This window comes from Lynx canadensis, chromosome A2, assembly GCF_007474595.2.
Source record: "Lynx canadensis isolate LIC74 chromosome A2, mLynCan4.pri.v2, whole genome shotgun sequence".
In the NCBI taxonomy this organism is placed as follows: Eukaryota; Metazoa; Chordata; class Mammalia; order Carnivora; family Felidae; genus Lynx; species Lynx canadensis.
Genome location: NC_044304.2, coordinates 167,151,009 through 167,165,771, shown reverse-complemented (window position 1 = coordinate 167,165,771; position 14,763 = coordinate 167,151,009). Strand labels below are relative to the sequence as shown.

At 39.9% G+C, this 14,763-nt stretch overlaps 1 protein-coding gene across 8 annotated transcripts in view; it reads left to right on the top strand.

The window, feature by feature from the left end:
* Positions 1–14,763, top strand: part of LMBR1 (limb development membrane protein 1) — a 151,187-nt gene that overhangs the window by 109,285 nt on the left and 27,139 nt on the right. For all 8 annotated transcript variants that reach the window (XR_003967335.1, XR_003967336.1, XR_003967334.1 and 5 more), the window contains 4 exons: positions 5,938–6,018; positions 11,064–11,140; positions 11,784–11,861; positions 14,542–14,615. Coding sequence is in view for 5 of the 8 variants with exons in the window: in XM_030308893.1 (XP_030164753.1) it covers positions 5,938–6,018; positions 11,064–11,140; positions 11,784–11,861; positions 14,542–14,615 (310 nt within the window). In the remaining 3 variants the exon portion in view is untranslated. The remainder of the gene's footprint in view (positions 1–5,937; positions 6,019–11,063; positions 11,141–11,783; positions 11,862–14,541; positions 14,616–14,763) is intronic.

Sequence of the window (14,763 nt, the reverse complement as noted above, 5' to 3'; positions counted from 1 at the left end):
TTGCAATTAAAAACTCATACATTTATCAAGATGTCATATGTATATTAGGGTAAAAAAGATATTCATTCCATATCTGTGTATTGAATATCTCATTTGTGCTAGGTACTATTCTAGGTATTGAGGAAATGACAACTTATACACTGAAAGAAAAGTTTACTAATAATCTTATATTAAATATTTTTTTTTTATTTAAAAAAATTTTTTTTCAACGTTTATTTATTTTTGGAACAGAGAGAGACAGAGCATGAACGGGGGAGGGGCAGAGAGAGAGGGAGACACAGAATCGGAAACAGGCTCCAGGCTCTGAGCCATCAGCCCAGAGCCTGACGCGGGGCTCGAACTCTCGGACCGCGAGATCGTGACCTGGCTGAAGTCGGGCGCTTAACCGACTGCGCCCCCCAGGCGCCCCTTTCTTTTCTTTTTTTTTTTTTTTAATTTTTTTTTTATATTAAATATTTTTAAAGCAATCTCAGCAAAATCCAGGATTTAGGAGGAGTGGGTGGGAAGCAATGAAAGAACCGTTAGTTGAAAGTACAGTGAAAGCTTCACCTTGATGCAGGAAACTTACTCAGTAAAGCATCATTATGGGGTTATGACTGTGTTATACTGAAAAAAAAATGCAACCGTACTTGTGTTAAGAGTGAGAAAGTAACCACTGAAGTGCCAGATTAACCTGGGGAGAAAGAATAGACAGAAATTCCACTAGCTGGGAAAAGAAGAAATAAAGAGCAAAATAAACAGAAATTATGAAATTACATGAAAGGGGAAAGAGCCACCAGACTTCATAATAAGCCAACTTGTGGGTGGCAGAATTCAGTCCCTGGATGTCACTGTTGAGCTGTGGGAAAACCCACTTTGAAGCCCATTCTGTGTCTAAACTTCTAATTTCGTGAAATTATTTTCTTCTTTTTTAAGCTACTTTGAGTTGAGATTTTTGATCCAGTGGAAAGCATCCTGATAAATATACCCCATTTCACAGATGAGAACGCTGACGTTCAGGGAATGAGAACTTGAAAAACATCACAATAAAATGTTGGAATTTAGCAAACCTGGGAAAATTTTAGAGGCAACGAGTTTAGCAGACCCAACGAGGCTAAATCCTAAGCTATCTGTGCTTGATTCGTATCCCAGACTCCCCCCAAATCTCGAGAAGTGGCACCACCTGATATGGAAGTGGCGATGATGTGGAGTAAGCTCAGGAGGGTTGGTTGAAAATACTGTTTGTGAAGCGATTGGATGCCCACATCTTCTCCCTCCATCCAAGGTCCCAGGCACTGCCTCTCCTGCCCCGAGAAGAGGGAGGGTTATTCTCCAGAGAGTGAAACAGAGGCTGTGGCCTGGGAACAGTGTAGGGGACGGGGTGAATGCTTACAGGCTCCCATCTCCCTTTACACGGACATTCAAGGAGGAGATGGGAAGAGTCTCTGAGGACTCTGTCTAGCCCAGAGGAAGTGCCCTGCTTGCGGGGTGCCCTGCTTGGATTAGCCGGCAAGAAGTCTCACAGTGGTCAGCCACCACTCACTCTTGAGTTTCAAATTAGCACGTTTAGTGCTTCATTCTTTTTTTTTTTTTTTTATTAAAAAAATTTGGGGCGCCTGGGTGGCTCAGTCGGTTAAGCATCTGACTTCGGCTCAGGTCACGATCTCATGGTTTTTGAGTTCGAGCCCCGCATCGGACTCTGTGCTGACAGCTCGGAGCCTGGAGCCTGCTTCGGATTCTGTGTCTCCCTCTGTCTCTGCCTCTCCCCTGCTTGCGCTCTGTCTCTCAAAAATGAATAAACGGTATAAAAAAAATTAAAAACACTTTTTTTAAAAGTGGGCTCCACGCTCAGGGTGGAGCCATTGCTCAGTTCAATGCAGGGCTTGAACTCATGACCCTGAGATCAAGACCTGAGCTGAGATCAAGAGTTAAATGCTGAACCCACTGAGCCACCCAGGCGCCCCTCGTGCTTCACTCTTAAATATGAGCAGACAACTAAGGCTCACCAGACTTCTGAGCTACTTGAAAGGAGAGGCCAAACAATACAGAACACTGGGACAGACAGAATATACGCTAGAGAAGCATATCTGAAAATAAATCTGTTGTTAACATCCTGAGAGAAAGAAACCAAGATTGCAGTCATGAGGAAGGCCAGGATTCTCTAAAAATGGAGTATCTAGTGAACAGAAAGGGACTTCTGATATTTAGAAATAATGGCCTATCCAAAAGACTGGAAGGTAAAGAACTTTTTTAGAAGATGGGTCAAATGACAAAAATAGGAGAAAAGATTTAAGAATCTTAGAGAACCAGTTTAGGGTAAATAGCAGGCAACTATTAGGAATTCCACATGGGGAGAGGAGAGGAAAGAGGGAAATGACAGAATCAAGAAAATTTCTCAGATCCAAAGAATGTGAATTTGGAGATTGAAAGGGCTCACCTAGTGCCCTGCGTGGTACATGGAAATGGACTCGCCACCAGAACACTGGGAACAGAGATTCCACACGTTTCACAGACTGGAAAGCAGTTCACACTCAAGGGGACGGGAAGGGGAGCTTCGGACTTCTCGGATGCAGGGCCAGAGCTGGAAGACAATGGAGCAGTGACTTACAATTCTGAAGGATTATTAGTTTTGACCTAGATTCCATATCTTCCCAAACTGCGAGAGCAAAGGTAAAATATCCAGACTTGTGGAGTCTCAAAAATATTACTTCCCGTTAACCTTTTCTTCACAAGCTGCCGGAGGCTATGCACCCCCTACGTAAGGGAGTGGAGCAAGTGAGAAGGGCTGTGTAGGAAATAAGAGACGTACTGCGGGAGAGAAGAGAGGAGGGGCCAGGGTGCCAGTGTGCAGCAGGGCTAGAGAGCAGCAGTCCAGACCAGGGCAGGTCTAAAGACTCCAGGAGAAATTTCTTCCAGGTAATGAAATGAGTGGTATAACAGGAATTCAAACACCAAGAGAAAAAGACATTTGGGAGGAAACTTTGGCATTGAGGTAGTGATAAGTACACAAGGAAACTAAGCAAGTGAAAAAAATGACTAATTCTAGGGGTTGGAAGAATAATATTATGGAAGAAAAGAAAGCTAACCATAGTTTGTTACGTGGGTAAGCAGCAGATGGCATTTCTGTTGCAGTCATGCAGACATCGAATATTGATGTAACCACAGTTTCCAACAATCCACATTGGGAGAGGGAGGAATGACAAGGTGTGTGGCTTATAGAGACTTAAATCCTTATCTTCCTTGGTAGGAAGGCCCTAGTTAATACTTAGAGCTGGAAAATCAGGGCCTAGCGAGGGAAGCTGTTTATTTAGTGATAGGGAGATAAATGCTGAAAGAATCAGCTAAACAATTTGAGGTGGTAGTCTTCGGGGAGGCAGGTCAGCGTGTAAGTATGTACCTTGTGAACGTATTTGGCAGTCAGAACTATGTGCACATTTCATTTTAGTAAAGCTAAAAGTAAAAGGAACAAAAACACTTAAGGGGCACCTCGGTGGCTCAGTTGGTTTGTTAAGCGTCTGACTCTTGATTTTGGCTCACGTCATGATCTCCCGGTTGTGAGATTGAGCCCCAAGTTGGGCTCCGCACTGAGTGTGGAGCCTGCTTGGGATTCTCTCTCCCTCTCTCTCTGCCTCTCTCTCTCTCTCTCTCTCTCTCTCTCTCTCAAAATAAACATTAAAAAAATAATAAATCAAAAAAACACTTAAAAATTAAGACAAGCAATATGGAAGATATAAAATGAAGTTTATCAGCTCTTATACAAAATTCTACTGAATGCAAATAGTATATTTTACTAAATGTAAATGGGCTGAATTCCACTGTTAAAGAACAGAGCCTATCAGATCTATTGTAGTAAAGCATCTGATTTGGCTTTCTTCCTTCTCACATTTGATCACCTCTGTGGAACTGCTTGTCAGAGTTCTCTGCCTCCCCTACCAAAGGAATTGGCTTGTGACTCTTGAGCTAGGCCCTCAGGACACTGGACGTTTATTCTTGATCCGAGCAACATAAAGACTGAAAATCGTTGGAACTGATCGATCCCAGCGGTAATACTAAGAGGAGACAGTCCATCTGTTCCTGCCACCCGGAGCACCCCCCAGCTGCCTGGTTCCTCTCCTTCTCAGGAAAACTGGAAATTTTCCTGCTGGTTCTCTCTCTCTCTCTCTCTCTCTCTCTCTCTGTCTCTCTCTCTCTCTGTCTCTCTGTCTCTCTCTCATGAATTCCTTTTCTGTTGTACCCAGTCCATCCATTTCAGTTGCTTGTAACCAACAAAATCCAACTGATAAGGTTGAACCTCGAATAAGATTCATTGATAGACACACAGACCTATCTACCTTTAATTTTAATCTTTTTTGGTCTCTCATATGTAAATCAGTAAATAAGTAAAACAAATACAGATAAAAACAAAAAGAAAGTAGAACTTAAGGTCCACCAAATAGAAAAATTTGAAAATTTAAGTTGAAAAACATTAAAAACAAAGTGGGTCATTAATGGTAAAAGATGTGATTCTTAAGGAGCGTGTAACAGTCTTCTAGGAACCCAAAAAACATAGCAGACAAATAAATGCAAATATATATTGAGAAAACGCTTAAAAACTGAGAAAACCTAATCAATGAAAGTAAATTTGTAGTGGGGGATTTTAATTTATCCATTTCAGAATTGAACAGATAAAACAGAATATGGAGATATGCAAGTCGTTATAGAAATAAGTAGAAAATATGAAGAGGGAAAATCCACGTGGTAAATAAACATATGAAAGATGCTTAACCACATTTAGGGAGATATATGTTAAAGTAACAATAAGAAAATACTTTTGGGGCGCCTGGGTGGCTCAGTCAGTTAAGCACTGGACTTCAGCTTAGGTCATGATCTCATGGTTTGTGGGTTCGAGCCCCGTGTCGGGCTCTGTACTGACAGCTCAAAGCCTGGATGGAGCCTGCTTCAGGTTCTGTGTCTCCCCCTCCCTCGGCCCTTCCCCTGTTCCTGCTCTGTCTCTCTCTCTTTTTTTCTCTCTCAAAAATAAACATAAAAAAAAAAACCAACATTTTTTATCCATCATATTGGCCAAAATTCAAGAACTACAGCATCTAGTGCGAGGGAAGGTATTAGACAATAGATACTTTCAAAAGCTATAAATGGAAATGGAAATATTACAATAATTTAAATTCTTACAATAAATTGCAATATTTGGAAGGGAATAACCTCTAAATATCTCTTAACTGTAAATGCTTATACCCTGTGACTCAGAATTTTGGGAATCTGTCCTGCAAAAATAATAGAATTAGAATGTACTGGATATGCATACAGAAATTTTTGTTGCACCGTTGTAGTCGCAGAAAATAGCGGAAAACCTAGGACTAGTCGTAAGTGGAATAATTCTGAATAAAACTGAAGTGCATCCGTACTGTGGTACATCATTCAGTTGTGAAAGTTGGCACTATCTGTAAACATGGATGTATCATTGACTAGGAAAGCAAGTGGTTAAGTAACGTGTCCAATTTAACCCATTCTTGTATAATAGAGACCATGTGTGTGGTATACATGTACATGTGAATATATACATGAGTATGAGGAAAGGTGTGGAAGCATCAACCCAGCTGTTCCTGAGTGTCACTTTAGGGAGGTGGGATAGAGAATTGGATCTTGAATTTCTTTCACTTTCTATAATAAGCATACGGTATTTCTGTCATTAAATAAAAAATTAACAGATCAAGTAAACATTTTATCAAAGTAAGGTATTCTTTAGGAAACATGTAGTGTTTGATCAGCAAGAACTTGGATGTTTTGAGTGGTAAAGAAATGGATATACTTTTCTGTGAATCACAAATCAGCATTTGTTTTTATTCTCCACGATCAGGATTTGTAATGTGTTGTCTTGTATTTTAATTGAATGTGAGGGCTACCCATTCTATACTGTTGGGTTCTGTTGTTATACTCTTAAAATATTTTTGCTTTTGCTAGGACTGTCTTCATCAGTGGAATGCAATATAATGGAGTTGGAACAAGAACTTGAAAATGTGAAGACCCTTAAGACAAAATTAGGTACTGTACATTTTTGTTTGTCACTCGTGTATTGGTCTTGCTGTCTTTCCAGAAACTCGACCTTAGTCTGAAAGAGTCAAAAAATTATGAAATGTTTCGTGAGGGTTATAGGCTTCCAGTCTGTCCGAAGCTATTGATAAAGACTGTCTTTTAGTTTGGGGAGAGGATAAACATTTGTCTATTCACCTTTTTTGTTGTTTTGTAAAATGACTTTTTAGAAGCTGATGTTCAGCGATGTCACTCCACTGTCTCCTTGCTTGCATTATTTTTGACAAGTTATCTTCTGTCATCATCTTTTAAACTGTCTTTTATCTCTCTCTGCTTTTAGGATGTCCTCTTTATCATTGACTTTGAATAGTTTGATTAAGATGTACTTTAGAGTAGTGTTCTTTATGCTTCTTATTCTTTGGGTTAATGGAGTCTCTTGGATCCGGGAATTTATGGTTTACATCTAATTTGAGACATTTTTGGCCATCATTCCTCCAGATGTTTTTTTCTTTTCCTTTCTGTGCCCGCCTTTCAGGGACTCTGATTATATGTACACCGGTGCCCTGGAAGTTGCCCCAAACTCAAGGATTTTCCTTTATTTGTCAGGTTTTTTCTCTGTGTGTTTCGTTTTGGATAGTTTCTATTACTGTATCTTCATGTTCACTAATCTTTTCTTTCGAGTGTGAAAACTGCATTTAATCCCATCTATCGCGTTTTTCTCAGACCCTGCAGGTTTTATATTTGGAAGTCCTGTTTAGACTTGTTTTATCCCTTCTAGGACTCCAACGTGTTTAGTCTGTGCCCCCTACTCTTCAGATCATACAGAATACAGTTGTGATAACCCTTTCAGTGTTTTTATCTGCTAATTCTCACTTCTGTGTGAGTTCTTGATAAATTTCAACTGATTGACTTTGCTCCTTATCATTGGTTGCACTTTTCTGCTTTTACGCCTGCCTGGCAAATTTTGACTGGGTAGCGGACCCTGTGAATCTTACTGCTGGGCGCTGTATTTTTGTATCCTTTGCTCTGAAGGCCTGCCAGGCGGGGCCGGAGCGGCATCTCCCGTAGGGCCGTAGGGCCGATTGTTCTCACATCAAGGCAATAGTGCTGCTGATTGCTGAGGCCTCGTTACTGTCTCGCGGGAACAGGCCCCATTCCCGGCCCTCGGTGACGGTTGGCTACTGCTCCTTCTGACGTTTTTGAGTGGTTCTTTCCTCAGCTGTGGGTTGTGTGCTCGTGTACCTGAGCTGATCTTTACCCCGCTGAAGACTAAGGACGACCCTTTCAAGATCCTTGGAGGTCTTCCCCTGAGGAGTTTTCCTGTCGTACTTTGCTCTGCAGGGTCCAGCCAACTTGGTCTCTCCCCACTCCCATTTTATGTCCTCCGCTCCAGGAATGAGCTGGGCCCCGCTTGGGTTCCCACGCCCCGTGCTGCGGCTAGCACACCATCTCATGACACTGAGCAGGGGCGAACACAGGGCATCTCTCAGAGATCACCGTCTCTCTGTGGTCACACGTCCAGTGTCTCGAAACTGTTTCATATGCATGTGTTTTTTGGTTTCTTAACTGTTTCGGCCTGGGTGGTAAATTGGCCTCTGAAATGGAAGTCCAGTGTTGTTGAAAATTTGTTCGTTTTTATTTCTCTTTTTTTACTGAAGTGTAATCACCAGACAGTGTTACATCAGTTGTAGGGGTGTGATGCAGTGGTTCAACAATTCTGTAGCTTGCCCGGTGCACGTTGTGATACGTGTACTCTGAATCCCCTTCACCCGTTTCACCCGTCTCCCTACCCGCCTCCCCTCTGCCAGTCACCAGTTTGTTCTCTGTATTTAAGAGCTGGCTTTTTGTTTGTCTTTTTTTACTTTGTTTTGTTTCTTCAATTCCACAGGTGTTTGTCTTTGACTGACTTGTTTCACTTAGCACTATACTACCTGGATCCATCCATGTTGTTGCAGATGGCAAGATTTCATTCTTTTCCGTGGCTGAGTGATATTCCTGCACGCGCGCGTGTGTGTGTGTGTGTGTAAACACGTATATATGACATCTTTATCCACTTGTCTTTGGATGCACACTTGAGTTGTTTCTATGTCTTGGGTATTGTAAACAATGCTGCAGTAAACATTGGGGTGCATATATCTTTTTGAATTAGTGTTTTTGTTTTCTTTGGGTAAATACCCAGTATTGGAATTACTGGATCATTTGGTAATTCTATTTTTAATTTTTTGAGGAACCTCCATACTGTTTTCCATGGTGGCTGCACTAGTTTGCATTCCCACCAACAGTGCACAAGGGTCCCCTTTTCTTTATATCTTTGCCTACACTTGTTATTACTTGTGTTTTTGATTTTAGCTATTGTGGCAGGTGTGTGGTGATATCTTATTGTGGTTTTGATTTGTCTTTCCCTGATGATGAGTGATGTTTAGCACCTTTCATGTGTCTTTTGGCCATCTGTGTGTCTTTCTGGAAGAGCGTCTATTTAAATCCACTGTTCATTTTTAAATTTGGTGTTGGGTTGTCCAAGTTCTTTGTAGAGTTTGGATATTAACCCTTTAGTGGATATATAATTTGCAAATATCTTCTCCCATTCAATAGGTTGCCGTCGTTTTCATCTTTGTAAACAACTTCATGTTGTCTGTTACTTCATTCATTCTGCTGTTGATGGATATTTGATGTGTTTCTTATCTTTTGCTATTATGAGTCATATTGGTATAAACATTCTCCTGTATGTCTCTTGGTACTTCTGTTTTTTCAGGGTACATAGCTGGAAGTGGAATTATAGGGTCGTTGAGTATGTGGGTATACAACTTTTTAAAATAATGCTGAATTATTTTCCCAGTAGTTGTGTTATTTTGCATTTCTTCCAGGCATGGGTAAGACTTCCTGTTGCTCCACTTTACTGTCAGCAAGTGACAATGTGGGACTCTACATTTTTCCCAATTTAGTGGACATGAAGTGGTTTTCACTGGTGTTTAAATTCGTGTGCCCCTGATTTCTGTTTCCAGTGTTCATTTAGCTTCTGCTTGAAAAGTATCTGTTAGCATTTCGTTTAGTGCCGGTCTGTTGGCAATGAATTCTGTCAGTTTTTGTTTATCTGAAAACATTTTTCCTTTCCTTCTTATTGGTAGGGTATTTTCACAGAATTTAGAGTTCTTATTTGGTAGTTCACATTGAAAAGATGTCTTTCTAGAGTCTTCTGGTTTCCAGTTGAAAGTTGTCTTGTTGCCCTTTTGAAAGCTTGTAAGGTTTCCTTTTTGTCCTTGATTAGCACTTTTACCCTCACGTGCTCAGGTTTGGTTTTCCTTATGTTAATTCTTCTTGAGATCTGCCGCCTTTCTTCAGCATATGGCTTAGCGTGTTTTACCGGCTTTGGAAATGGTTGGGCCCTTACCTCGTCAGATACCCCTTCTGTTCATTCTCTTATGTCCTTAGCCTCCGGTTGCACATGTGCTGGACCTTTTCACGCCTACATTTTTTTTTCTGAATTTCTCCTCCTTTTTTACATTCTCTGATCTGTGCTATTTTCCGTCGATGTGTCTTCCATTTCACTGTCTTTCCAGCTGTGTCCTGTTGCTAAACTTCCTCTTGAACTCTTAATTTTAGTTCCCGTATTTTTCAGTTCTAGAATTTCCACTCGGTTATTTTCTGGATTCAAATTGCGGCATTTGCCATCTTGTCGCTTATCTTGTTGAACCTATTAATCAGTTATTTTAAGGCCTCTTTCTGATACGTTCAATATCTGGATAAACTGAAAGTCTGTTTTTATTCTCTTTCTTTCTCTGTCCTATCTCCAGGTAACATTTGATTGTCAGGCATTTCTTACACCAAACTGTACAAACTCTGGATAATGTTTTCTTCCTAGAGAGGATTTGCTTTTTCTTCTGGGGGGCAGTTGGAGTAGGGATGACTCCTTCCTCTGTCTGGGCTGGTGATCATTCCACAGTGGGTCGTGCCCTTCATGAGGGCCGGTCTCTTTGCACTTTGGCCTTGCTCTTAGTTTTTAGCTTCTGAAGTGAAAGCCTGGGTGTTTCGTTGTTGGCTCTGATCCCATCTTCTTAATGAACTCCGAACTTTGGTTTTCACCTCAAGAAACATGAGCCTGACAGAAGCTTTGCCCCTCCTCTTTGCTGCACCTTCCTGTCGCCCTCTCAGCCTCTTCCCTCAGCCTCTTCCTGTCACTCACCTTCTTCCTGTTGCTCTCTCAGCCGTTGGTGCCTGGAAGGACAAGAGGCTGAATGTTAGGCTCTCTTCTTTTTTCTTTCCTTTTCTCCGGTCATAGCCTCTCAAATTCCGGCTGCCTTGGGAGCCCCAAACTCCACACGAGTTTTGTTTTCCTGACCCTGTTGAGTTTGCTGAAAGCATTGCTTCAGCATCATTTAATTTTACCTACTGATGTTTGCTTGACGTCTCAGCCTCGCAGGGCCGTGCCAGTTATATGTTAGAAAAGTCTGCACGGGAAGTGGAGAAGTCTGCAGGGCTCACGCTGACTCATTTCACAGAATATTGACCTCACGAGTTTGTCGTGGTAGCTCTGATTCCTTCATGCACATTTTTGTTCTTAGTTAAATTTGATTTGATTTTACCAGTCGTTCATGGCATGAGGATGGGTGTGATAGAAGGTAGATTGTTGTAGCCAGAAATTTGCTTCCAGCCTCTAGAAAACTAGAGGAATTTATCTTTGGATTAGAGGGGATTTTTAATCACGTTACTTTATTCACTCAAATCTGTATCATTACGTAAATCTGTATCAAATACAGATATTTCCAAATTTTCATAGTAACCTGTGTATTACCAGTATGTTTCATTAGCAACTGAAATGTCTTTGCAGAGATAAAATGTAAGCATCATAGGATTGAGCTGTTTAATGTTAGCAAAGTGATTTTAAAACTGATTTTTATAGTTTGTAGAGGAAAATTAAAAATTTATGGGTTTTGCAAAAAAAATTATATAAAAATAATACATACTGGTTATAGCAATAAGGAATGAAACTGTGAGTTTTTGGGAATGAGAGAACCTTTGGAAATCTTTTGTTGTGTTTTGTTGTTGTTTTTTTCTAATAGAGAGGCGAAAAAAAGCTTCAGCATGGGAAAGAAATTTGGTGTATCCCGCTGTTATGGTTCTCCTTCTTATTGAAACAGTAAGAATTTATTTGCCTAGTTAAATAAAGCAAATTATTTGTTATTTACTTTGGTATTTGAGTATGGCAACTCCCTCGGCTAAATGGTTTCTAGTAAACTGGTTTTCCATCAACAGGATTAGAACCCACCTGTACCTTTATTTGGAAAAAGTCAATAGAGTAAAAATGGAAATTAATGGCAGTTTTTAAAAAGTCCTCAAGATTAACTGTTTCCTCATGAAAGCAGGAAATTCATTCTTTTGTGTCCTGTAGAATTAAGAGATGAGGTGTCACAGATACCCCCTGCTTCACATTCTATGCTAGGATATGAAAATTCCATCATTAAACTAGTTCTGATAACATTGTAATGATATTTTAAATCTGTGGAGTTGTGGGTTTCCAATTGGTAAAGTCATGTAGTAACTGGATTTCTATTACTAGCTTTGGTCACAAGCTTTGAAATTGTAGTAATTTGCAGAGGGTTTTATTAGAGTTTATTCTGGAGTTTTTGCAGTTAGTTGAGTCCTTACAGTTTGTTTATACATAGAATTTTGGTCTTGCCTGCTTTTCCACTAACCGAAGCATATATTTGGTCAGCAACTGAGATTCTCATCCATGTGTATCGACGCTCACTGAGAACTGACGCTCACTGTCTGTGTTGCAGTTCATCTCCGTCCTCCTGGTGGCGTGTAATATTCTTTGCCTGTTGGTTGATGAAACAGCCATGCCAAAGGGAACAAGGGTAAAGTGCTTTCAAAGTCTTTTCTTTTGCACAAGTGCTCTTTGGATATACCCTGAGTGTTTTAAAATAAGTAATTTACAACATTCACCTTTCTGCAAGTATGTATCAGATTGTATGAAGTTCTTTATGTAAACAGCCTTCATACACAGTGTTTGTAAACTGTGTCTTTTGTTTCTAATTTCCTACTTTGGGTTGGCCAGCCCTTTTATCAAATACCAGAGTTTCCTTGTAGACTTTTGTATCACGGTTTGTTTGTTTTTTAACAGAAGATCGTATTTGTAATTCTTTAAGAAAATGTGTACTCTGTGAAATAGTGGTATTGGAGGAGTTTTTTAGATTGATTCATTATCTTTGCCAAAGGTCCAAATATATGGCTTGTAGGGATTTATGCTTCAAAAGAATGACACATTTTGTGATTCAGTTTACTAAATCATTTAGTTTAGTTACTGGAGAAGAGTCAGGTGTACATCTTTTCATGAATTAATTGTGTTTTCTCGCTTGTTTAAAAGTTGATGATTCTTTTAAATTCTGTCAGCCTTTTTGGATATATCCTCTGTATAGAAGGTAGTTATCACTACAGATTCATATCTGGTGTACTTCTAGGTGTCTCTGTACACTTTTGATTCCTTAAAATAGTATTTACGTTGTAACATTTTCTAATGTTTCTCCAAGTCAGCAGCCTCCCCATACCCCATAGAAAGGGCTTCCAAACCCTTTCAGGCGTTGGTGCCACTTCTCCCTCTAAACAGGTGATACACCTGTCTTTTCATAGAAAAAAGCCAATATCAACCTAAATTTCTTCCCTGGGTCTAAGACGGAGACACCCTGCTCTTTTCAGAGCTAATGTTTGCAGCCGTATTCTCCATTTAGATCCTGCCCTCCTCTAACTTCTGCTGGACCTTGTGCCCTCTGTCACTGCCTGGTGTCTAGTCTGCCAAATGCTCTGGGTACCTCGTTCCACAAGCAGACAACACTAGACAGTCCTCCTTCATCTACAACCTGGCCTTTAGCTTTTGATTAGACCCAAATCCATTGATAGAGCAGGAAGTCACCTACCATGACTTGGTGACCCTATTCACTTTGTGACCCTCCTTTAGATATTGCACACTGTGTCAGTCCCAAGCACCCACGGTACACTTTTGTGCCATCCGTTAGCGTATCATAGAGAGGGACTTACACCTGGTAGAGTCCATGTGTGATTGTTTAAATACATCACATCATCTTAATCCTGCCCGTAGGTCTTCTCTCGAGATGGAATATTTCCAAAATGTTTTTCAGCCCAGCCAATAAGCTTTCTATTATTAGCATTATTCATTTCTTTCTCAAAAGATTGAGAAAAAGGTGATAAGTTCTTTGCCTTATTTATGTATATGAAATTGTCATGGGTATTCTGACTTCTTTTGTTTGTTTTTTTTTAATATTTATTTTTGAAGGAGAGAGAGACAGAGTGTGAGCAGCGAAGGGGCAGTAGAGAGGGAGACTCAGAATCCAAAACAGGCTCCAGGCTCTGAGCTGTCAGCACAGACCCCGATGCAGTGCTTGAACCCATGAACAGTGAGATCATGACCTGAGCTGATGTCAGATGCTTAACTGACTTAGCCACCCACGCGCCCCTCTTCTTACTTCTTTATGCCAAAATTAGAATGTATATATGATACGTATGATATTATTTATTGCTTTATTTATTTTTAAAATTTTTTAGTGCTTATTTATTCTTGAGAGAGAGAGAGAGAAAGAGACGGAGCATGAACGGAAGAGGGGCAGAGCGAGAGAGGGACACAGAATCCGAAGCAGGCTCCAGGCCGAGCTGTCAGCACAGAGCCTGACGTGGGGCTTGAACTCATGAACCATGAGATCATGACCTGAGCTGAAGTCAGATCCTTAACCAACTGAATCACCCAGGCACCACTTTATTGGTTTATTTTTTAGTAGCTTGACTATACCTTCTTAATTTTCTGGGTACTTCTGTTAAAGCTGACAGTAGTTCATATTTGAATAGTTCCTTTAATTGGCAAACTTTGAAAATATTGCTCCTACTTTAGTAAGAAATTATTATTTTTTTTTGCCTGTCTGGTCTCATTAATAAATATTAGTTTTTGTTTGTTTTTTAAGTTCTAGGTAAAGATAGATTTTGAGAATAGGTATAATGTTTAGGAAAAAATGTATAGCATGACATTAAAAAAAGTCTGTGTTAATTAAGTTATATTTTTAAAAAACGTCTGAATTCCTAAGGAAGATTTGGGGAGAGAGAACCTTCAAGTGTGGAAATAGGACATGCACATTCACCTTCTCTGTATGCTTAGCTTACTTTGACATGTTTTAATTGTATAATTTTTATATGTTGTCTTAGGGTTCATTTAAATAATTATGTATTTATTCCTACGAAACTCTTTAAAAAATTGCTTCCAGTAATATTCAGGACTTAACAATAAGCATAATATCATTTTGATAAGTTAATTGCATTTGAGATAATTCGGAGATGTTTTGAGTTTGCTAAAATTGTTAACATGTGCTTCAATTAGTTGATGAACTCAGTCTAATGTCATATTTTATTGTCCTTTAAAAATGTGGATGTTACTTCAGAGTATTAAACCTTCTTAATTCCGTTATTTATTTAATAGTCTTAGGGAATCCAAATATATAGTGTCATTCTGAAAGCGGTTTTTTTCCCCCCCCACAGGGCCCTGGGATAGGAAATGCTTCTCTGTCTGCTTTCGGTTTTGTGGGAGCTGCACTTGAGATCATTTTGATTTTGTATCCTTTCTTTAACTCAGCATTCTGTCAACAAGTTTTCTGTCCAGTTTTCTGGGACAGTGGTAATTTACTAAGACACTCGCCTAAAAGGAAAAACAAGTCAGTCTTCCTCAAGCATGCCAAGTGGCTTTTTGTTGTTTTCCCTTTG